We start from the raw sequence: 23,314 nt of genomic DNA, 5'->3' as shown, positions 1-23,314 counted from the left end.
TACTTTATTGTATCCAGTGAAAGTACTATTTACAGACTAGAAAACACTTTATATGCCCTTCTGTGTCCACCTAAATGTGAAGCTACAATGAGGTCCTTCAAAAGTTCTAGTAAAACAAACTGTCTTGTAAACAAACAAAACTAACAGATGAAAATAAAGAAGACTAGAAGGCTATCCACCAAAATAACACACTTCTCCTTTTAACCACCTGTTATTCTGTAGCCATTGGGCCACAAGTAACAAATACAATACAAGTATGTCCCAGTACAGATTTATTTCTAATATGCAAAACAACTATGAATGGGATTTTATGAATGGCATTTGCTTGTGCTGTGTACTCTATGATTTGCATAGAGTCAGTAATCCTAATTCCTATTTTTTAAAGAACTAGCTAGCCATGAATAATGTTCTTTCGCAATGCACTGGGCTGACTACATCGTAGGAACCTCTCTTTCCTTTATTGAGTGGGCTGTTGGATAAAACAAACAGAGAGAGAGGTACTGTAGTGTCGCTGGCAAAAAATTAATATACAATAAGTTTTAAACTCCTGCAATGACACAGACTGTTTAACAAAATACATTGCTGCAATTTAAGCAGCGAAGCACACTTTAATTAAAGCAGAATTAAAAAGTTTTAAACAACCAAATCAGTAGTACAAACAAAAGAAACTCCCACCCTCTGAGAGTGCGCCTTGTTTGCATTTTTATATTTGTGGGGACTTCTCATTGACTCTCACTATAATTTGATTTACTATTTCTAACTCCTGTCAGACAAAACTCCACACAGGGTGCAAGTCGACAACAAAATAAATATTTTGGCACCTTTTTTTTTTTTTTTTTTAAAGGCATATTTAGTTCTTAAAAATGTTGTCCACACATTGATAGTTATACCAGCCCCAACCCCAGCCCCAACCCCAGCCCCAACCCCAACCCCAACCCCAACCCCAACCCCACCCACTACTGCCAGAAGAGCTCTTCTTCTACCTCCTCAAATAAAGGGTCTGGCTCCCTTTATATACCATGTGGCTGGGGCTTGATTGACCATCAATTAATCAAGCAAGACCCAGCCACATTCCTCACATGGATTCTGGCAGGGATGGAATTAACCCTATCCCTGCCAAAATTTAAATTAAAATAATCCAACTGTATTTACACCGAAACCATGCAATTTACATAGCAGGCTGTGCCCTGTAACAAGTATCATCATGTCATAACTGAGATATTATGTTTTTAAGTACCACTAAACTCAATCATCCATTCCTGGACACATCTTAAAAAATCTTAAAAAATTATTTTGGAAGGCTTGTGTGAGAAACCCCAAACTGAAAATTAAGATTCTGTTTCGCAAGCCTAACTGCAATTCAAAAAAAATTTGCATAACATATTACACACTGTTTAACGAGGGCTTAGTAATACCCCACAGGCTGAACAGTATTAAGTATCAGGTTCTAATACATTGAAATTCAACATCATACGAAAGGGCTACCGATGGTTAGCAGGCATGCAAAGCAGCTATTAGCATTGCTTGAGTCCCTTATATGGTATCCTTTCACAACCATTACAGAACACAATCCACTATACACTTAATAAGAAATGTGTGGTGCTCATTGACTTTGTAGCGCTGTGGAATGCAACTTCAAATTTAGATTAGACTGCAGGTGATTGTTTATATATTAAAGAACAGAAAATATTTGTCTCATCGTTATACACACTGACACCTTTACCAATAAATCATGCTGCAAATTAAGTTTCAAAACTAAACTTCGGGAGTGAGGATGGCCCCTACACATTTCAATATCTCAACGTAAAGTATCAAAAACACATAGCTCACCCCTCTCTTGTGCTTGATTCATTCACATCCCTCAGCATCAGCATAATCCCTCATTAACTGTTTAGCTGCTCCTATTACCAGAAGATTAAAAAAAAAAAAAAAAGATTAAGTGGAAACTTCTTGTTTTGGAATCTGTCGATCCGCAGAAAAAAATTAATTAAATACTTTTTTTTAGTTTGGAGAGTTGCTGGGTTTGTTTCTTTCCAGATCAAATGCCATAACCATTACTTCATCATCTGTTTCTGCTTTTGTGTAAAGCTAGAACAAGAGATTTTATTTGGGCCAGTTTACACTCGGCACTCCTTGACAGGGTCGTAAACTAAGGCATTACAACCCTTATGCGTTTTTCATATGGGTCATCGCATTTTCCAGTGCTGCGGTCTATATCAGTAGTGACGAGTGTCTTAACTAACACTGAGTTAAGGAATCGTAGGTATCTAGTCTCTAAATAAACCTTGTTTATTTTAATTTGAGTTCTATCCTTTTTTTGTTGTACAATAGCAGCTGCATTTAACATTACATTGAATTTATAACACATTTATGTTAATTCAACATAATTTCAATTCAATAAGTTTACACAGGTTTTTACCTTAAATAAGTTATTTCTTCAGTGCTTATTGTTCTAGAATATTTATTAGTTTGAAGTAAGAATGGACTAATTGGAATTAGGAACGGTGAGTCACAATGTATTTTAGTTTGGCCACTACCTCTCTTTAAAACATAACTCACTTGCCTTGTGTTAAAACACATTTAGTTTTCTTCTGTGAAAAGTGTTATGAACTGTTTCCTTGTCTGAAGAAAACCAAATACATGTTGTCGCAATTATACATGTAAAACAAAAATATAAATAACACAAGCGTTTAAGAAATTTGTAAGAGGTTAAAACAAATGCAGACACTCATAAGTTTTCCCATGCTTTCCCCCGTGGTTATACTATGCATTAGCAATGTTTTAGACTGCACTTGCAGATCTCTTGACCTACCCCTACTATGATGTCACTGGATCCCCAGCTGATGCACTATGCTTGCACTATTGCACTACTAATATGCCATTGTAGATATAACTTGTTGTAGCCCTAACTTGTTGCATCCTAGTTCTTATTATATTTTAGTAGTATTATCTGCTCTTACTGTAAACTATACTGTATTTGAATATTAATCTTGCATTGTAACCCTGTACTGCCCTGTAACACCTGTAAGCTGCCTTGGATAAAGGTGTCTTCCAAATAAATAAATAATATATATATATTTTTTTTTCCTTGGTGTTGTTTTGTGTTTTAATATGCTATGTCATACCTCTCTGGGCTTTACAATAGTGTCACTGTGTTCTTACTCTTATGCTTTGATTATAGGAAACTCAAAGAGAAACTCGCAAATCTCTTGCCCAGCCAAAGTGCTCACAATATTATACCATAAGAGAAAAGGTCAGCTGTACACATTAATTTAGAAATCATATCTACTGTACATGTGATGCAGGTGTAAGGTTTCCATGAACAGATTTATATATTCTATATGCCTTTTCAGATTTTTTTTTAAAAGCCTCAGGTTACATAACCTACTCAGGTGTAATGTTATAGCATTGCCTTTTATGCAATACGGTTTTGAGACGAGTTTTTAATGTTTTCCTGCTCAGGACACAGCAGAAACTACTTTTTATTCTCCACTGCACATGTGGTTCCCCTTGGAAGAAACCCTCCCGTCCTCAGCCATCAGTACAATGGCAGGGAAGCAAACAGCTGATGTGAATAGGCGGAGCTGCAGTCGTGTTAATTATGAGGAATGAAAGGTGTGATGTACAATGTAGTGCTCATTGTATTTCTGAACACTAGCATTCCTCTAAATCATCCATTCAGACACCAGCATGAGGCCAGTGAACAAGTCCTGACCCTTCCTTTACACCTGCTACACACTCAGAACTATGGCTATGTTCTCTTTGAAACCCCGTCACAATGAACATAAGAACATAAGAAAGTTTACAAACAAGAGGAGGCCATTCGGCCCATCTTGCTCGTTTGGTTGTTAGTAGCTTATTGATCCCAAAATCTCATCAAGCAGCTTCTTGAAGGATCCCAGGGTGTCAGCTTCAACAACATTACTGGGGAGTTGATTCCAGACCCTCACAATTCTCTGTGTAAAAAAGTGTCTCCTATTTTCTGTTCTGAATGCCCCTTTTTCTAAACTCCATTTGTGACCCCTGGTCCTTGTTTCTTTTTTCAGGCTGAAAAAGTCCCTTGGGTCGACACTGTCAATACCTTTTAGAATTTTGAATGCTTGAATTAGGTCGCCACGTAGTCTTCTTTGTTCAAGACTGAACAGATTCAATTCTTTTAGCCTGTCTGCATATGACATGCCTTTTAAGCCCGGAATAATTCTGGTCGCTCTTCTTTGCACTCTTTCTAGAGCAGCAATATCTTTTTTATAGCGAGGTGACCAGAACTGAACACAATATTCAAGATGAGGTCTTACTAGTGCATTGTACAGTTTTAACATTAGCCAATGCAATGGATATAAACACAACACGCTCCGGTGAAAGTATAACTGCAAGCCGGATCTTTTCAAATCTCTCATTAACTCTTAAGTAAAAGAAGCTTTAGCTCCAGCTAGGCAGGCTCATTGGCGTCTGCCTAATACTCATTTATATTGAGGAATAAATTCATGACATTTGCACATTTTGCTATTGAAATTTCAAATCACAAATAGCACACATCTATAACTTGTACCTTTTCAGCACTTTATAAAATCTAGCTTGCAATGGAGTGATCAGTATTTGCATTCCTTGACTGACATCTGAGAAACAATTATCCAAGGTGAGCATTCCACATTACAAAGCGACACATACCTGCTTCATCCAAATGTATCTAACTACTGCCAACACCTCCTATAATATATAAAACTGATCATGTGATTTAACACCTTTACATAACACAAACCTTCCTGTCGCTCTAGATCAGTGGTTCCCAACCTTTTGAATTGTTTTCAGCAAGTTACTTATAAAATGTTTTATCTAACTTGAAATCTGCAACTGTTTAAGAGCTGAAAACAAGTAAAAAGGTCTACATTATTAGTTCAATTAAGGGTCTAGTTAAATAACTGAGAACTGTGTCCTCAGAACCAGTGATGGGTTAGGGTTAGGGTTAGGGTTTTTCCAACCACTGCTCTAGATCACCTTTAGAAGTCTACTCTTCAGTCAGTCAACAAACATAATTATCCTTTCATTACTTCTCATTATCTGCAGTAAGTATTCATTCCCACACTAGATTAGATAATTGGTGTTATCAAAATAACAGACATAACCTGGCTGTTATAAAACTTTTGATGCTGAGCTGAATTTGTCATTGAAATGACCTAACACTATAATAACATTAGAGAGAAATTATCTGCACAGTCCATGCGTGATAAAATTATTTAAGGTTACTATTGAAATTAAATCACTATGTGAACCTAATTACAGCTAGGAAGAATTGTTTTTTCATATTCATCATAATGAAAAATAACAAACCTGAAAAAAATGACTATCTTACTAGAATGGCCTTGTGAGTGATGTTAAATGCTGAGCTAGAGCTCTATTCTCAAGTCAAAGTCCAAAATGCACACTATAAATTGAATACTATACAAGACTATTGCATTTCATTCAAGAGAGGGTATTAGCAGACCAAACAGGAACAATTGCACCTAATGAAATAGTAATTTTGCAATATTGCAGAAAAATCAAGTATAGTTTAACAAATCAAGTTAGTTTATATATATATATATATATATATATATATATATATATATATATATATATATATATATATATATATTATAGTGTAGTGAATGTAGCTAACAAAACAGTCATATTCATTTTCACTGCCATGCATATCCATTCACAATATATGACTCAAATGTGTTTCTTTCAAAACTGCACATTTAAGACACACATAGTGAGTACAAGCAGATGACAGATTTATGAACTTGTTTTGTTTGCAACAGCAAATGCAATGAAACACTAATACGATTAGATTACAACGGTTGCCCACATGGTCCCACTGGGGACCGCACCCATTGGTCTCAGAGGTTCATTCATATCAGGCAGGTGGTTTTGAGTGGAGTTATCTAGCTTATAGTTAATATAATTTAGAATGTGACAGGTTGATATATTTATACAGCTCTATTGGGTTTTTACACAGTGGTTATAGTTATTTATTAACAGAGTTAGATAGCTTTAAATCATTTAAAGATATCTCAAAATGTTTTTGAGATATTTTTAAATCATTATAGGATATCTCTAAATGAAGATATCTCAAAAACAGTTTTTTTAGGCAGTCCCGTTGAAACAAGGCATTAGAGATATCTCTAAATGAGCAAGAAGTTATTTCGAGATATCTCTAGTTGACAGTTTAGAGATATCTCTATGCCCTTGAAAGGTGTTCAAGGCTACAAAGTGGCAGAATATTCTGTAACTGAAAAGTGGTTTCTGTAAGCCTCTGTAATGGCTAATGCTTTGCTATGAATCAGCACCAACCCAGTCTCAACCAAGCATCTTGTAGCTAACAAACCATGTCACAAATCTTACATGTCCTGTACTTCCATTTGTTATAAAAGCCCAGATCAGTTTTGAAAGAAACATGTTATGTCAAGCTTTTTATTTATTAGAACATATCTGGGACTTCACTAGATTAAAAATAAAATGTCTGCAAATCTGGCTTTAAGCTAGTCTTGTGATTTTACCCATCCCTTTAGGGCCTTGTGATGAGTCAAAGGGATTTTGGTCTGTGATTCAGCCTCCCGACAGTAGATGGCATCAAACCAACTCGGGACTTCCCTTACCAAGATCTCGTGACCATGGCAAAAGTCATCTTTTGAGGGGCGGCACCTTGGTGAGGGGCGGAAGTACGAGTATGTAACTTCCAGCCACTGGAGTCAAGTGAAGGAGAAGGACACTTGTCAGTTGGGGATTGGTGTTCCACTGACTACAGAGGCGGGACATTACATACTAAAGGGAACGTACTACTGTGTTCGGGGTTGGTCCGAAAGTAAAATAGGAGGAGTAATGAGTGGAGGGAGAGACTAGTTTGGTGCAGCGGGATTTTTAAAAAAAACACTAACATTTCTTTTGTCTTTTTTTGTTTATGTATGGTTTGCCACGAAGACGATTAAAGACGAGTTATCACGGTCTGTTTTGGATTTCACCCCTGCACTCCTTCCCTCACACCATTTTGTTTTCTTTTGTTATTTAATTATTTTGTTGTGTATAGATAATAAAAATAAATTATTTTATTTCTGTACACATAAATTACTGTCTGGACATTCCACTTAATACACTCTCGCCTCACAGGCCTTCTTCACTGTCATTAACCAACCAGCTGCTTCCTCACCTCAACTGACATGCTTTGCAGCCAATAACATGGTTAGACCCCTGTGGAAGTGCTTCCTGATGATGGTGGTTGATGATACATAAACCACATGCGATGAAAAACAGGCAGAGACAGGTTCCTGTACTTTATCATCCTCCAGTACCATTTCAAAAAGCAGTTTCTCACACTGGCTTTCCCACATGGCATAGAAAACTGCTGACGGAAATGTATTTTACAATTCTTGCATTTATACCTTCTACTATTATTGCAACAATTATTTCCAAACTACTTAATACTTTAGCTGCCTAGCTTTTGGCTACAAACCATTTGTAGCTAGGCTGGTGTGTAAAACCAGTACTAATAGCGCAGTGAATTAGACTGGAGAGATATTAACACTGTTAGCTTGTGTGATTGCCGCTGGCCACAATTATGAGAGTAATAATAAGGACTTCTCTACAGGTGTCATAATAACTCATTGTTTCACAGCCTTTCTTTCCTGATCATTAGTCATGTTCTCTAGCTCTTAATACTCCAGTTAAAGTTCCAGTTAAAGTCCCACCCTGTAGGAGTGCAGCATGGTTCAGATTCTGTTTGTGTTTAGTGTCGATTTGGGCAATAACCCCCCTCCAAGGTCCGGTAGATTGGTAATATCTTACTGTAGGTTCGCCAGGGGAAAAGAGGAGATTGGATTTACAGTGGGAAAGGATGTCTCCTGCTGACCTTCGCACCACCTCAGGTGATATTTGAATTGGGAATTTCTAATTGGTGAGAAAACCAGGAATAACTGATACAAAATAAATTGGAACAGTTATATCAGTACAGCCATAGCCAATCTTTTTGGGACATCATTTAAAAAATATATATGATCATTTAGATTTTTTTATTTAACATCATGTAATCAAAAAAACAACAAAATGATATCGCCAGTCTACCGGAAGCCATATTAGCATAGTATTTAGATTTCAAAATGTCACATTTTTCAAATGTTGTCAGTTTTTTGTTAAGTATATGGAAAACTACAAAGCAGTATGTAATTCAATATGTTAGCGTACATTCATTAAAGTATGTCCAAAATGCGTTAATTCTGGACACTTGTATGACAGGGGAAAATTCAAATTGAGTAGTTTTATGCTGGATGATCTCGAAGAGTTCACTGAAGACCGCTTTTGTTAAAACGTTATCAATTTCTGGGTAACTAGCAGAGATTAGACAGTCTGGGCAGATTTTTCAAAAGTTTGTAACATTAATATCTTAACGAGCAGGGTGACCATTTCTTTTGTTTGCGTGGGAATTAAAAAGCAAATCTGTGTTGTCATCATTTATTAGGAGCTAATTTCCACTTGAAAAAAGTGAGTATACAGCTCGCCTTGAAACAGACCAGGTCTGTGATGCCGACGATATAGAGAGAGAGAGCGTGTACAGGACCAGGTTTCATTTAAACAGGACTACCTAGATAATTCAATATTTGTAGTTCAATACCTGTGTGTATGAGGGAGTGTTTCTGCTGCTCGTTAGGAAGATGGCTGTCTTTATTTAGAGTTTTGTAACCTGTGTGAAGCACCAGCACGTCTGATACCACAGGTGGAATCACAGCCACGTTTCTTTTTGCTGAAGTGGACTTTCCTCTTATTCCTATTTTTGGGAAAGTGTGTAAATAATCCTGGGTCTTGAGCTCTCTCATAATGTCTTCATCAGCGGATTCTGCTACCCTATTAACATACCAGAGAAAGGAGTCTGGGTTGGTTTGGAACAGTATATTTTAGGCAGTATTAAGTCATTAGTATTCCTTAGCACTTACAGTGGCTTGTTTAATGTCTTTGTAACTTTTTCAGCTATGTTGGCTTCATTGGGCCAGCACTACGTCACACTTTTAAAACCCATTCCAGTAACTTTTATCTGTCATATATCAGTGACCAGGATTATTTATTAGAATTAGGTCTTGTGGAAGGGTGGTGGGCAATTCACTGACACACACTGGAGACAGAAGGTTTTATTCGAAACACCGTAACACCGTACTGGTGCCCACTTTTATTATTTTCTTTCTTGATTTATTTTAGCCCGCAGAGGGCGCTGTTGTCCATGGCCTAAATACCGACAATGGTAATCAGGTCCACAGTCATACCAACAAAAGGTAAACAGTCAACTGCTGGTGCACTCACAGGTGCTCTGAAATAATAATGACAAAAGGCGAAAGAAAAAGGGAAAATAAAACACAGTAATAAAACTACAATGTAAAGGTGCTGCACTCGACAGCGTTAACCCAAGCGTCACTATCTTGGCCCGGGTCTCCATCCTACGCTCACCCATTCCCTCAACCTGCTGATACTGTTTGGGGTTCTGCCCAAGTTTTTCCCTGTTACTAAAAATTCCTTTTCTTTTTTTTATTAGTTTGTTGTTGTGCTCGTTCTTCTCCAGCTGTGTTTGGTCCGGCCACAGAGCTTCCACCAGCTGGCTCATTCCGTCTTATAGTGGCTGGCTGATGTAACAATAGAGCGTTATCTTATAGGGTCAGCAATCCCCCAAGGCCCGCCTCTCAGCCAAAACACACTCTTCCCCGCCTCTCCGTGTCACTGCCATGACTGACAGGTGGATCTACGAGGCTGCAGCCCCCTTCCTGCAGTGCCACACATGCGCCAAACAGTCAGCACAGATCTCTGTTACAGGGTTGAATTGAGCTTCAGCTCAGTTTGAAGAACTGATGTGTTGGATTTCCCTCCCCAAATATGTGATAAAAATTTAAAAAAATAGGGTAAAATGTAGTTTATATTTCCAGATACAGAATGCCCTCAATGAGGTACGAACCACACACAAACAAGCAGGTTTTGTTTCATCAATAAATGAGAAATTCCTTTCATAATCTGTCAGTATTAGACAGTAATATTATTGATCCCCCCCCCCCCCCCCCCCCCCCCCCCCCCACCCATGGTTTAGTTTAATTAGCAAATATTTATATTATCTAGTTCAGCTCCATTTCTGGATATCTCAAGACACAAGCGAGTGGTGTGCAAAGAGAACCACACCCTGTGGTTTCACAATGATTGTTGCTTAGAAAACCATTATATTGTCACGGTAGTAGTCATGTTAATCTAACATGTCAGCAAGCTCAAATTGTGTGTGCCTGTGAGTAGAGAAACAGCTAGGAGGGATGTAGTCTCTACCTCGTAGATGTAGTCACAGTTATTTTTTTTAAACACTGTCAGTTCCCATGAAGTAATTGAACAAGCTTTTCATGGAACTATTCAATTACCAGCCCAAAGACAAATCAACTGCCCACATCACTCAGACATTCTATCTCACCAAAGAAAATATTTCCCAGTAGACATTTTCATATTCAATAAATGCATCCTACACAGTTTGAAACATGAAACATGTACAGTTCCAAATCGATGCCACAGCTGTATTTATCATTAAAAGCTGATATGAACAGTTGATTCAGAATTAAATCAAAGTTTATAGGGGTGCAATCGCTATACAGTAGGTATCCTGCTTTTTTAGTTCACCTTGTACTTAATTATCAGTTTATAAAATGAATCATTGTACACATTTTAGGAGAATGTATTTGTATACAAGATGTGCAACATAATCAGCTTATAGTATTGTAGAATATAATATGGTATACTGTATATAAGAGGTCTGTGTAATATAAGATGGGCCGGTTACAGAAGGACTATAACCCAAGGCAGCTCTGCTATGCCTTTCTATACACTGGAGGAGAGCGCTCCAGATAAGGGTTTGGGTCTGGGAGTAACTTATCCTCATTTTACCCTCTTTTCAGGGGGTAAAATGCAACATTACCTTGAAGTCACAAGTAATCACGATGAATACTGAACAATATTAAATGGTAATGGGGCAGGCATTAAAAAAGAGCCTTCCATTTTAACTGCAGTGTTACTTTGAACTCCTGTACAACCATGCGTGGGTTCTTTATCGGCTCGGTACATTTTTTCGAGGTATCACACTGACTGCAAATTAATTACGGTACTTATATTTTAACATTAAATTCTTAAACTCATTGAACATGTTAAAACTTTAATATAAAGCCATGCAGGTAAATAGAATAAGGAAATGCATTCATAAGTTATAAGACAGTTTGTTTAGTATTATAGGAACGTTATTTTAGAGGCTGTAGTTGTTAGTGGAAGTTTTAGGGAAGGCGGGAGGGTAGGCAGGCAAGCTGTGCAGTAAAATTGCTGTGCATATTTTTAAGGCAGGTATGCAGCTTATCTGGACCGCTAACTGTGCTTCAGTCCTGTGGTTATTTTGAAAGCATATTTATCTCTGCATGTGCTTGAGTATGTTCAGTACAATAGCAATTTTACAATGATCTATTAACATCTGTAAGAATTCCACAGCAAACATTTGAAATGTGTTTTGCTTACAGTCAGCGTTTTCCAAGTATCACTGAAAAATCATCCTTAAAGAGACATCGCAATTCCACTTTATTTATTTATTTTAAAAAATGCCACTGTTTTGGGGGAGATATTACACGTTGTTAAAACCTTTCATTTAAACAACATATTCATGTGGGACAATAAAATTAACATCAAAGGAACTATCAGATTCGTTATACTAGAACAGCATTTTACAGTCATGATAGATGCTGAATAATCTTCAAACTTTGCAGGTAACAATATCTAAAAGATTCTAAAATCAATTCAGGACACTTTGCCATTAATACGGCAAAATAATCAGCTGACAAAGGAAGCCTGTCAGTGTTTTGTTGCTTAAATAGCATAGGTTTGTTGAATTCTGATTATTCAGCAATTTTACAAAATTTTAGTTTGAGTTCTCTTCAGGTGGAGCCAGCCAGGTTCATGTGTAGATGATATAAAAAAAATGTCCAAACAAAATTTCTCTGTTCAATATTCTTTATTTCTTTAGCACAGGTTTGTTGCTTTTTGTTACAGCATTAGAATACAGAGCTCAAAATCTCCCGCGTAACACCCTCCCTACCTAGTCCCCAGATCTCCCCTAGAACTCCAAAACTGGTTAGCAGCAACATCACAGTGCCTAAGGACTTCCACTTAAAGCTACAGATGCATTATCTGCACAGTACAAATCAGAGTTCCAACTAATAATTTTTGCTGTATTTATTCTACACTAATAATAAAATTATCTAAACGGTGCAAATATTGTAGCCTGTCCAAAACAATAGAAAATACATTCCAACATCACAAAACTAACAAAGCAGCCTGCTAATCCAGGTGTACAGGCACAGCACATTCCCACACATTGAGAGGCTTACACTAATATTAGTGCAGCACGAATGACATAATGCTTTCAAGTGCTTTCTAATCTTTTTTTGCAAGCTGAACATGTTTTGCCAATCTAAAAGTTCAAGCTGTAACTCAATACATTTTAAGTGCTTGAAGCGATGACACATGTGGGAATGGTGGTAAAAGAAACATTTCTGCAGAGCTTGGCCTAGTTGCTATTAGGAGATCTGTTATCAGACAAATGGTTCAATTGCCCCTGCCAAAAAACAAGAAATCATTTTTCCATATAAAACAATACAGTGCCTGGTATTAAATATGTTGTGAATTATGGGGCTGATGTAAGGATAGGCCCAGTGCAAACAATTGCGGCTGCAGAATCCAAATTGCATTGAGGCCAGGCAATTATTTTGCACTGCGCCCTATGTAAGCATAAGAGCAATGCAAATTACTCAACACGCACAAATAATGAGCTGCAATCATGATAATGAAGGTCTCAATGAGCGCTGCTTGTGTATTGGGTTATTTAGCGGCCGCACTTAAAGCCCAGAGGACAGGTCAGCGTGGAGTTATTTGGAAAAGCCTCAGCCAACATCAGTTATGCTGAGGGGTCTATTTAAATTATGGATAATTTTTTTTCTTCCGGGTAGGTTATGTAATAAAATTAGGATTTCGCGGACCTGTTTAAATATTAAATAAGCCTATGTAAATAATATTTCAGAGCACTATAAAAGCCTACACATTAGTGGTACTTACTTCCTTACTAAAACAGAGTGTTGTCATTTGTTAAAGGCAAGCATGAAACATTCCCCAGTAGTTGCTGTTGACATTTTTTGTCTCTGTGGGATGAAGATTTGCCCGCAACTCTCACCTGATACTATTGCAGGTCTTGTAAGGAATGGTCTGCGTGATTTAAAGGCAGACTTATTTGTGCTGCGTGATTTAAAGGCAGACTCATTTGTTCTGTGTCGTGATGAAAATGGGTAGTAATATTTTACTTTAAAATGTAATGAATAAACCAGGAATTACAAGAAGTGTAACGAATCAAAACTGCACTTTCAATGGCAATGTTCAATTCAACATTCACGCAGGCCACTCTTCTCCCAAGTCCCAGGTCGCTTGCAGACTTCAACAGATTTTCCTCCAGGATTTCTCTGTACTTTGCTGCATCCATTTTGCCCTCTATCTTCACAAGCTTTCCAGGCCCTGACGCAAAGAAGCATCCTCATAGCATGATGCTACCACTGCCATGCTTCACGGTAGGGATGGTGTTCGCAGGATGATGTGCGGTGTTAGGCTTGCGCCAAGCATGGCGCTTAGTGTTCTGGCCAAAAAGCTCTATTTTGGTTTCACCAGACCATAGAATCTTCTTCCACTTGGTCTCAGAGTCTCCCACATGCCTTCTCTCCCATAAAGGCCAGTTTTGTGAAGCACCTGAGCTATTGTTGCCGTATGCAGTTCAGCCGTGGAAGACTGTAACTCCTTTAGAGTTGCCATAGGCCTCTTGGTGGCCTCCCTGACTAGTGCCCCTCTCATCCAGATACTCAGTTTTTGAGGACGGCCTGTTCTAGACAGATTCACAGTTGTGCCATATTCTCTCCATTTCTTAATAATGGACTTTACTGTGCTCCAGGGGATATTCAATGCCTTGGAAATGTTATAAATGTCTTATACCCTAGCCCTGATTGGTGCTTAAGAAGAACCTTATTCCAGATTTGCTTTGAATGTTCCTTCATCTTCATGATGTAGTTTTTGTTAGAAAATGTACTAACCAACTGTGGGACCTCCCAGAGACAGCTATATTTAACCTGAAATCATGTGAAACACCTTAATTGCACACAGGTGGACTAATTATGACTTCTAAAGACAATTGGTTGTACCAGAGCTTATTTAGGTCTGTCATAGCAAAGGGGGTGAATACTTATACAAGTATTCTGTTTTCTATTTGTAATTAATTTAGAAGAATTTGTAGATTTTATTTTTCACTTTGACATTATGATCTTTTGTGGTGTTAATCAGTGGCAAAAACTCCTAATTAAATCCATTTTGATTCCATGTTGTAACACAATAAAATGTGGAAAAGTGGGGTGAATACTTTTGAGAGCCACAGTATACACACCTCAGTTCTATTATATATCCTCTCTCTCTCTCTCTCTCAATAATAATAATAATAATATAATAGGATACAGCACCCTTCACCCCAAGGTGTCTCAAGGAGCTGCATAATGTGAAAAAACAAAACCAGGAATATAGTAATATCAATAATACACCAAAGCAAACAATGAATAGTCAATTCCAAAATACATTAGAACAGGTGAAATACAAATAAAAAACATTCTAATTTATTTTTGTTTAATAAAACAGTGCACCAGCGAATCAACCCTGCAAGTACCTGCCTGTGTGCCTCTGGGCGTCTCCACAAAGCCATCCTGCCAGACATCTTATCCTGTTCTCAGATACGGATAATGTCATAATTAAGTCTGCTGTTGTGTAACAGTGTGCAGACTTCATATAGAATAATGCCACACAATTAATATCTCACAGCTTGAAAGGGTACACTAGATTATACCTTTGGCATTCTACTATACAACATAAGCCAATGAGATTTACTATGAATATGTCATTATGTTGGTGTTTTGGTGATGTATGACCCATTGATATGGCAGAAAAACAAATATTCACAGGATCACGCCTTTGAAGGTTTGTATTTTATTAAGACTTTTATCCTCTGTGTTTAGCCAGGAATTTCATAATTATTTTCACTTACAGTTGTGAAAATCTACTCCAAAACAAAACGTAGCCACCAGAGACCTTAATAGAAACCGTTAATAGCCCTTAATAGTTTCATATAAAGTACGTTGCCTCCAATGGGGCACTGCCAAGCCAAACAAATGGCAAATGTTTACCTGTAGCTCCCATGACTGAGTGGTTTGATCTTAGGTGACCACATGGCTCCAGATTTACATGGATGTTTCGGTTTTTAATATTCAGGTACCTTGACTTTCTTTAGGAGGTGAATTTTTCTGGAATCCCCTGGTGAATTGTCCCACGTGGTCCCTCCAGTATTCTGTAACATTACAGATCAGATCCAGGTTGAATGTGCTTCCATATCCTGGAGGGTACAACTGGAAGATGGAGACGATCTGTTTTCATTTGAAACTGCATGGACTCTGGATTGCTGTGTTAGTCCCTTCAAATGGCACTGAAATTGAGTATCTATGATAATACTGAATCATGCAATGTATCATGCAGTAACAGCCAGACAGTAGTTGTGGTATTAGTCCTCAGAGTGAGTGAATCACTACTGACATCTGCTGGTCATTTGAGTTGCTCTCAGTCTTTTGCCTCCCGGTATAGCTATTTTCTACATAGAGCAGAGAGACAATTATCCGATCTTTGATCAACCGTACTGTCTACTCAGCCGAAGTACCTGTAATCACGTGATTAATTACGCACACAGCTTCTGCTGCTAAAACGGCTACAAGATTTAGCTGCCAAAAAAAGGACCAGCAGAATGAGGCAAACGAAAGTTACATAATTATTCAGACCACCCAAACCTTGCATTGTGTGCTTTAAATTGTTGCAAATTTAACAGTCCATGGCATTGTTTCACCTAAGCAGTGATTTTATTAAGCAGTTGTTTTATTAAGGCGTTTTCACTGTGTTTTTAACACAATGACATCTTATCTTGAAACGACCCAGAATGTGTGTTCTGTAACTACACAGTGGCCGCTTACTGTCCCCATACCTCTAGCTATAATAAAGCCCAACGGAACACATACTGATGCAGATACGTGTACGTCTTTAAAACTTTTTTGTTTGTTTTATTATTAATAATAACTTTCGCAAAAACCATAATAAAATATTTCCAACACGGGCTAGTGAAGCAACGAAATATGTAAAAAAAGAGAAATAAAGAAAAAAAGAAAATAACCTGCAGGTTAACTATAGAAAACTTCTTTAGAATTTCTATATATTTCTACAGAAGACCCATAGGCTATTGTATTGAACCTATAGGTTTTTATAGAGAATTTTATTGGGGCATATGGCCTAAAGGCTATAGAAACCTGTAGGTGCATAGAGAATTGGGACGTTTGGTCGATAGGTCTATAGAAACCTATAAGTTATTTTTGTAGGGGCGGAAATTCTATGAAATACGTGTTTCTATTAATTGATTTTAAAGAAATTAATATACAAACGACTTACTGTTTTAAAATGCCACATCCTGTTTGTCATATAAAGTGTATTTCATTTGTGAACATCTTCTTTACACTGTCAATATGCAATAACAAGAATGCTGCAGCTGACTTACAAAAGCCGTCTAGAAACCGCACACACACCAGGAGACAGTAGGCTAGCTAGGGGGTGACAATCGTGATGCACAGGAAGTAGGAAGCTTACACACATTGCAGTTGATAAAGAGGAGGTTAGGTGTTCAAACTGGGAAAAAAACAAACAAACAAAAACCCGTTTAATTAAAGTTTAGAACATGTAGAAAAGCATCCTTAAGATAAATAATCAGGAATGAGGAATGTTAGCAGCTTAATGGTTTTGTAGTTTTATGTTTTCAAGAGCTGTGAATACTTTATTTGGGGTTTTAAAACCAACGTTTTATTTTATTAATTCAAAAGACTGACCATACAATAATGAAATGCAGTTTAAGATTTAAAAAAAAAAAAAAAAAAAGTGGTGTTAGTAATTTTTGACATCTCCAACTGCAGCCGCCTGTGGATTTTGCTTTGCAGTGAGTATATTTGATTTAGCGTTATTCATAAATCTGAAAGTTATGCTTTAACTGAAGCGAATAGCAAATATATTTATGTTAAAAAAAAAAAAAAAAAACACCAACTGATAAGACTTGAGTTTATATTGTGGTTGACTTCCTCTGAATTTTCTGATTACGAAGAGGGCTAAACACGTGCAACAGAAAAGGCATAGCCTACGGCACGACTACTGTAATAGTTCCTTTTTTTTCGAGTCACAATGAATAATTAAATTATAAAAATGTTCTTTGAGAAACTTTGTTACAGAATGGTTATGTGATTTATTTATTTTACTTCCTGAATTTGCACGGTACATTTAAACAAAATAAAACGCGATAGGGATGTTTATAAATTGATATTTTTACTTAAACATTTGGGCGAGTTAATGTCTACATGCATGAGGTTTTGATTCTACTTCAGTTATACAATATACTGCTAGATAGGTGATTTTAAACCTGGGTGCCACTAAAGAATGCCCTGCGTACTGCTGTCATCAGTTACAGCTCAGAAAGCAAATTCCATAATGCTTGCTATACAGATAACTTGGTACAGAAAACAGCTATAGAGATGAGCCATAAGGCAACAACTTCCATATATAAAAACTGTATTTGGGGTATGGGATAGACACCTTCAAACTATACAGCACATCTTCTAAATTAGGTATTTTTCAGTGATTTCAGGATGCATGTTTGTTGGTGGGTTTGTATGAGGCCATACAATTCCAACAGACTTATATTTCCTTCCATTCAGTATTTGCAATATTTGTAGCCTAATAATATTATATATATATTGATATTTTAATTTATTATATCTTTTCTTTTTTCATTTTAGGTTTTATCAGTGGCTCCAGGTTCTGAAATGTTTCACTTCAAGTTTGTAAACCACAGCAACTCGCTACTGCAAAACATGAACCTACTGCGGGAGCAAGACTGCTTTTGCGATGTCGCCCTACAGATTCACAATTTCACATTCCAGGGACATAAAGTTGTATTGGCTGCCTCGTCTCCCTTTCTGCGGGACCAGTTCCTGCTTAACGATTCAAGGGAGGTTTCCATCTCAGTCCTGCAAAGCTCAGAAATTGGAAGACAGCTGCTGCTGTCTTGCTACACAGGCGTACTGGAGTTCCCTGTGAAGGAGCTGGTGAACTATCTGACTGCTGCCAGCGCTCTGCAGATGGGTCACGTGGTAGAACGGTGTACACAGGCTGTGTCCCAGTACCTTGACCCAACGCTTGCAGATATAAAAGGGGTGATGACTTTTAATGAGGCACAGCCGTGTTCTCCATCTTCTGACGGGGATGAATTGCAAGAAACCGTAGATGGATTTGACATAGACTCTGAGGACAGCACCCATGTAGTGAAAAATGTCCCCTCTTCTATAATTCCCTCCAAATGCGAGCGCTTTGTTTCCAAATCTCTAGCCTTGTCCGTTGAAACCTCTGGAAGCAACACGCAGGACTATTCCAGAGACGACTCAGTTGACCAGGAGGTGGTCAGTGGAGACATTTATGTGCTCGCGGCCCAGGAAATCGAATTCCAGGGCTTAGCCTCGAGTAGCCTTGAAGAGTGTCTGCAACACGACCAGGTCCAGTCTTCTTTGATCAGCAAGCTGATGTCGGAGAACTTTATCAGAGAGCACGACGCCATATTGCAAAAGCCCTATTACTGCCGGAAGTGCAGCAAAGTCTTCCAGCACCTGGAAAACTACATCAGCCACGTGAAAGAGCACAAGATGTACCTGTGCTTGCGCTGTGGCAAGACGTTCTCGCAGAAGAGTAACCTCACCCGACACGTACGTGTGCACACTGGAATGAAACCCTTCGAGTGCCTGCTCTGCAAAAAGGCCTTCAGCCAGAAGGCTACGCTACAGGACCACATTAACCTTCACACGGGCATCAAGCCTCACAAATGCAACTACTGCGCAGTGCATTTTGCACATAAAGCAGGACTGAGGAGGCATCTGAAGGATGTACACAGGAAGAGCAGCTTGGAAAACACCTGTGAAGAGGTGGAAGCACTCATTGTGGACAGCGATTAGCAGAAACTGAAAGCAAGCACACTTGTTGACGTGAATGCTGGCTCATGCAGATGTGAGAAGGCACAAACTCATGGTGATTTTCAGAGTGTGGTAACTTGTACAGTTTACACAAGTTTGCAGTCCTGTGTGGAATGAGGTTCATGTAAATATGGAGGGTTTAAAGAGTAAGCAGTTTTAATAGGTCATTTAAATTGATTTCACATTTCCCTTGCTATGTTATGGTGTTTGCCGTCATTGAGTGGTTGTTTTGCTAAAATCATATGCTTTGACCTGGCTTTGACCTGACTTTGAACTTGCTTTGATCTTGTTTAAAGAATACTGAGTACTGGCACCAACAGCCTTCATCAGTACATTCACATCAAGTGGCAATGACTTGGTCTACATACAGTGTAGAAACACCAAATTCCCTCTCCCTTGTTATTCTGTGAGTAAAATAAAAGGGATAAAAATGTGAGTTTTCCCTGCTACATTATAAGACACAAACAGTACTACTGGGTAACAGTTAACACAGGAAGTACTGTTGTTCTTTTTACACTTGTCTCTATGTTGTATTTTAGTTTATAACTAATTATTCTTGAATTGTAACCTAGTATTACAGCGTAACATGTGTAAGTCACTTTGGATAAATGCATCTGCTAAATAAATAAATAAAATAAAAATAGTTTTTCAAATTCTAAGCAAGTTACAAGCTTACCAGCGCCATTAATCAATAAAACAAACATTTTTTTACTTCAAATATTACAAATAGTTCCTTATTATAAACAAAATAATATTAATGTTAGTCTTCGTCATCTGCACGGCTTTTGTTGAAGTAGAGCTGCAGTATTCCAGCTACGATTGGTTTGACCTTGGAATGGCACCACCTCCCTAAAGGGCTTGATGAAAAAATCTCAAACGACGATTGATCCACTATGTACAGAGGAGTATCGGCTTTTACACACATTATGACAAAATCTCAAACCGGTGTTTCACGCTGTTCTTTGGCAGTTGTAAGACGCTGAAATGATCCAAACACAGTGGTCTGTTTCAGTGTTTTCGATGGCCCTGCTGTTTCAGACTCATCTTGTTTACATTTCCTTTCATTGAATTTATGTTTAGTTCTTTCCATGTGTTCTACAATGGTCTGTCTGCGAGTGTAATCTACAGCCTTGCTGCATCAAGTACAAAACAGCACATTACCAAAACTTGTTCTTGCCAAACTCATTGACCCCTATCTTTAGGGTTGATTTTTATTATTTTATTTGAATAGCTCTGATTACTAAAGTAAACTGAACTTGAATACCCGAAGCAGTTTTATCAGACAGGTATGTTTAGGTAAGTTTAAATCAAAGTTGCCTGTGTTAATGTTTATATATTATACGTGTATTGATTTGGTTATTATCAAACAAACAAAAAAAAGACTTGCATGTTTTTTGACCCTCCCCATGTGTAAAACTAAAAAATCTCCAAACACATAGAGAAATCTGTGTTTTTCCATGTTGATATCGGATTTTTTCCGTGTTATGCCACAGCAAATGGATTCCTAGGATCCCTGGTCAGGAAAGTGACATAGCACATACATATCACGCACATTCCTCATGTTCTAGGAAGAGCATTGAAACAGTTCAAAATCTGTACCAAAGGTTCTCAAGACTCCAGCAGTGAAGCTGCTGTTTAAAGAACTTCTTGTAAACCCAGTTTAAGAAAGCTGCACAGTATTGTCAGACGCGCAAGGCCAAACTGGAACACTGCCGAACATTTAAGTACACCGTCCCATATTTTAATATCAATTTGGTCGTTTTAATTTTTGAAGAATTTCCCTCCCTTAAAGAAAACTGCATGTAAGCCCAGATTGCCCGAAAGATACTACCAAAATAGCAAGTCAAAAAGGTGAGACTTATTTTTATTTTTGCATGTAAACCAAGCCGATGTAACCTTTGAAGCTACTTACTCTTTGAACAATGCCTTAACAGCACAGAGCTGTTTCTGGAATATACAGATTCCAGTATTCCAAACCTCATGGATGATCTCGGCCACAGGTCCTGAGCAGAGCAGTCATTGTCAAGCTGTATTTGACGAGTGGAATCTGCTGTTCACTTGCATGGGGGCTTCCAAAGCCTGTTCTCCTGTAGTAGCAGGACTTGGTACAGTGTCATTAAGACAAATGTCACAAAGGCACTGACAACATAGTACTGATTTGGTGGAAATCAGACTGAGTGGAAGCTCCAACTCCCTTTATTAAAGGAAGGACCAAGCACTTGTCATATAACAGCTATAACTAAAGGATGACACCAGTGTATTTGGAGGCGACCGTCTCCCTGTCTAGTATATAAACCTTTAATTGTATGAAGACTTCTCTCCTTGTACACTTGATGCACCCTGGTTAACTTGTCTTGACTTTTAGTCCTGAAACTCTCCAACAGCTCATTGGTTTGAAACTGCTAAAAAGCAAAAAAATAATGACCTGCACAAAAATGGTTTAATATACAAAGCTACTGTGCATAATAACATTGTGAGCATTCCTATTTGATCATTGTTAAAACAGCACATATTTCTGTATCTGTATTAGTACAAGCTGCCTTAGTGCCAGTCGCTTTCATTGTGACAATTAGCATGCTTTTATAATTAATACTTTTCAAATTCAGTCAAGTCCAGGCTAGGCCTTGTGGACATTGAAATCCAATGTATTTTGCTGTGTAAGGACTTCGATAATTTATTTTTCTAGTACTACAATGCTATAGGTAAAATAAAATTGAAACTGCTGCTTCTACCTGATCGCTTGCTTTGCAGCAGGTGTGATCCTAGGTAGAGCAGTAAAGTCACAATTAATTGTCACAAAGTAACAATTGCGTGACTAAATAAAGCCTTGTATAATAAATGGGGGTGGTTCTTTAACCTTTAATTAAATTAATTAATTGCCTGTGTAAGAGTAAGCATATGATATTGAAATGTCATTTTCAATATATGGAAAACTACAAAGTGGTGTATAATTCAAAATGTTAATGTAACATTATTCAGCAGGTTTCATTCGACTATGAAGGAAAATTAGTTCATTCTATAGGGTAATTATCATTTTAGGTCATACAGCAGCTGTATGAGACAGAACACACCCGTTTTAATGTTTGGGACACAGCTGAGTTATTTGATTTCTCAGTTAACTTCTATTATCAGGGTTTTCCAGATTAAAAAACTCTGTAGCTGCCACAGTGGTGTCATTGACAGAAACCAAAGTTAAAACACATGCTTCCAATTTCACTAGGGTGTCCTTTGAGATGTAACAATAGACATATTGCATCAACATAAACCATTTAAATAAAACAGAACCATCCAAGACTGAGGATTGTTTTTTTTTTTTCCTGTGAATCTCCTCACCCATGTCTGCCATGGTATCTGTCTGCCCCATAGGGACCCTGTATTTGCATGGAAAAAAGCTGGAATTGTAAAATGTATCATTCTACTTAAATATGGCACACTAATGGTATTTTTCAGGTTTACATGCATCTAACAACAAAAAATGGTTTATGTAAATTATCAGCTAAACTATGTACAGTATCTACAGCATTGTATCTAGTTTGTAATCTATCCATATCTTGAGGAAACTGGTCCCTATGGCAACACAGGCAGGTATTCTAGGTCAGACGTTGTAGTTTAATAAGATAATCATGTGGCAGCAATGTGAGCATCACGCCCATTCAGGTAAACTGCTTTGCTATTATGATAGCTTGGATCTCTTTCAATAAGTGAATCAATTTAAGACCTGCAGACAGACCCTTAAGCTATAAGGGGCAAGTGTCCCACCGATAAAAATGCTTTCTTATTTTTGTAATGAGGTGCGCAAAACAGGGTTAAAATGTACTGGCAGGTTGGTTCTGGTCATCCCAAGGTACTTGAGTCAATTCCTTGTGTACTTTCAGGGGCTAAACATGAGATCATTAAAACAGACCCTTATAAGAGATGGTTTGCAGTATTTCAAAGTATATTTTTAAAACAGTAAAGGAAGCATGCAAAGCTATTCTGTTGCACTGCTGACATACAGTAACCCAGATTTACCAATAACAAGTAACGAGAAAATATATATATATATATATATATATATATATATATATATATATATATATATATATATATATATATATATATATATATGTGTATGTGTG

The 23,314-nt window shown here is 37.6% G+C and overlaps 1 protein-coding gene across 1 annotated transcript; it reads left to right on the top strand.

The window, feature by feature from the left end:
- Positions 1–16,799: 16,799 nt before the first annotated feature.
- On the top strand, positions 16,800–19,851 carry LOC121307051 (zinc finger and BTB domain-containing protein 26-like). The gene is made up of 2 exons (XM_041239136.1): positions 16,800–17,122; positions 17,973–19,851. Exon 2 carries the CDS (start codon positions 18,000–18,002, stop codon positions 19,176–19,178), a length of 1,179 nt encoding a protein of 392 aa, XP_041095070.1. The 5' UTR covers positions 16,800–17,122; positions 17,973–17,999; the 3' UTR covers positions 19,179–19,851.
- The last annotated feature ends 3,463 nt before the right edge of the window (positions 19,852–23,314 follow it).

Source organism: Polyodon spathula, chromosome 52, assembly GCF_017654505.1.
Source record: "Polyodon spathula isolate WHYD16114869_AA chromosome 52, ASM1765450v1, whole genome shotgun sequence".
Lineage (NCBI taxonomy): Eukaryota > Metazoa > Chordata > Actinopteri > Acipenseriformes > Polyodontidae > Polyodon > Polyodon spathula.
The sequence above is the reverse complement of the archived record's forward strand: the minus strand, read 5'-3'. Positions and strand labels throughout refer to the sequence as shown.

What these genes read in the sequence shown, in the direction of transcription:
- LOC121307051 (XM_041239136.1), top strand. Translation starts at nt 18,000, where the DNA reads ATGTTTCACTTCAAGTTTGTAAACCACAGCAACTCGCTACTGCAAAAC.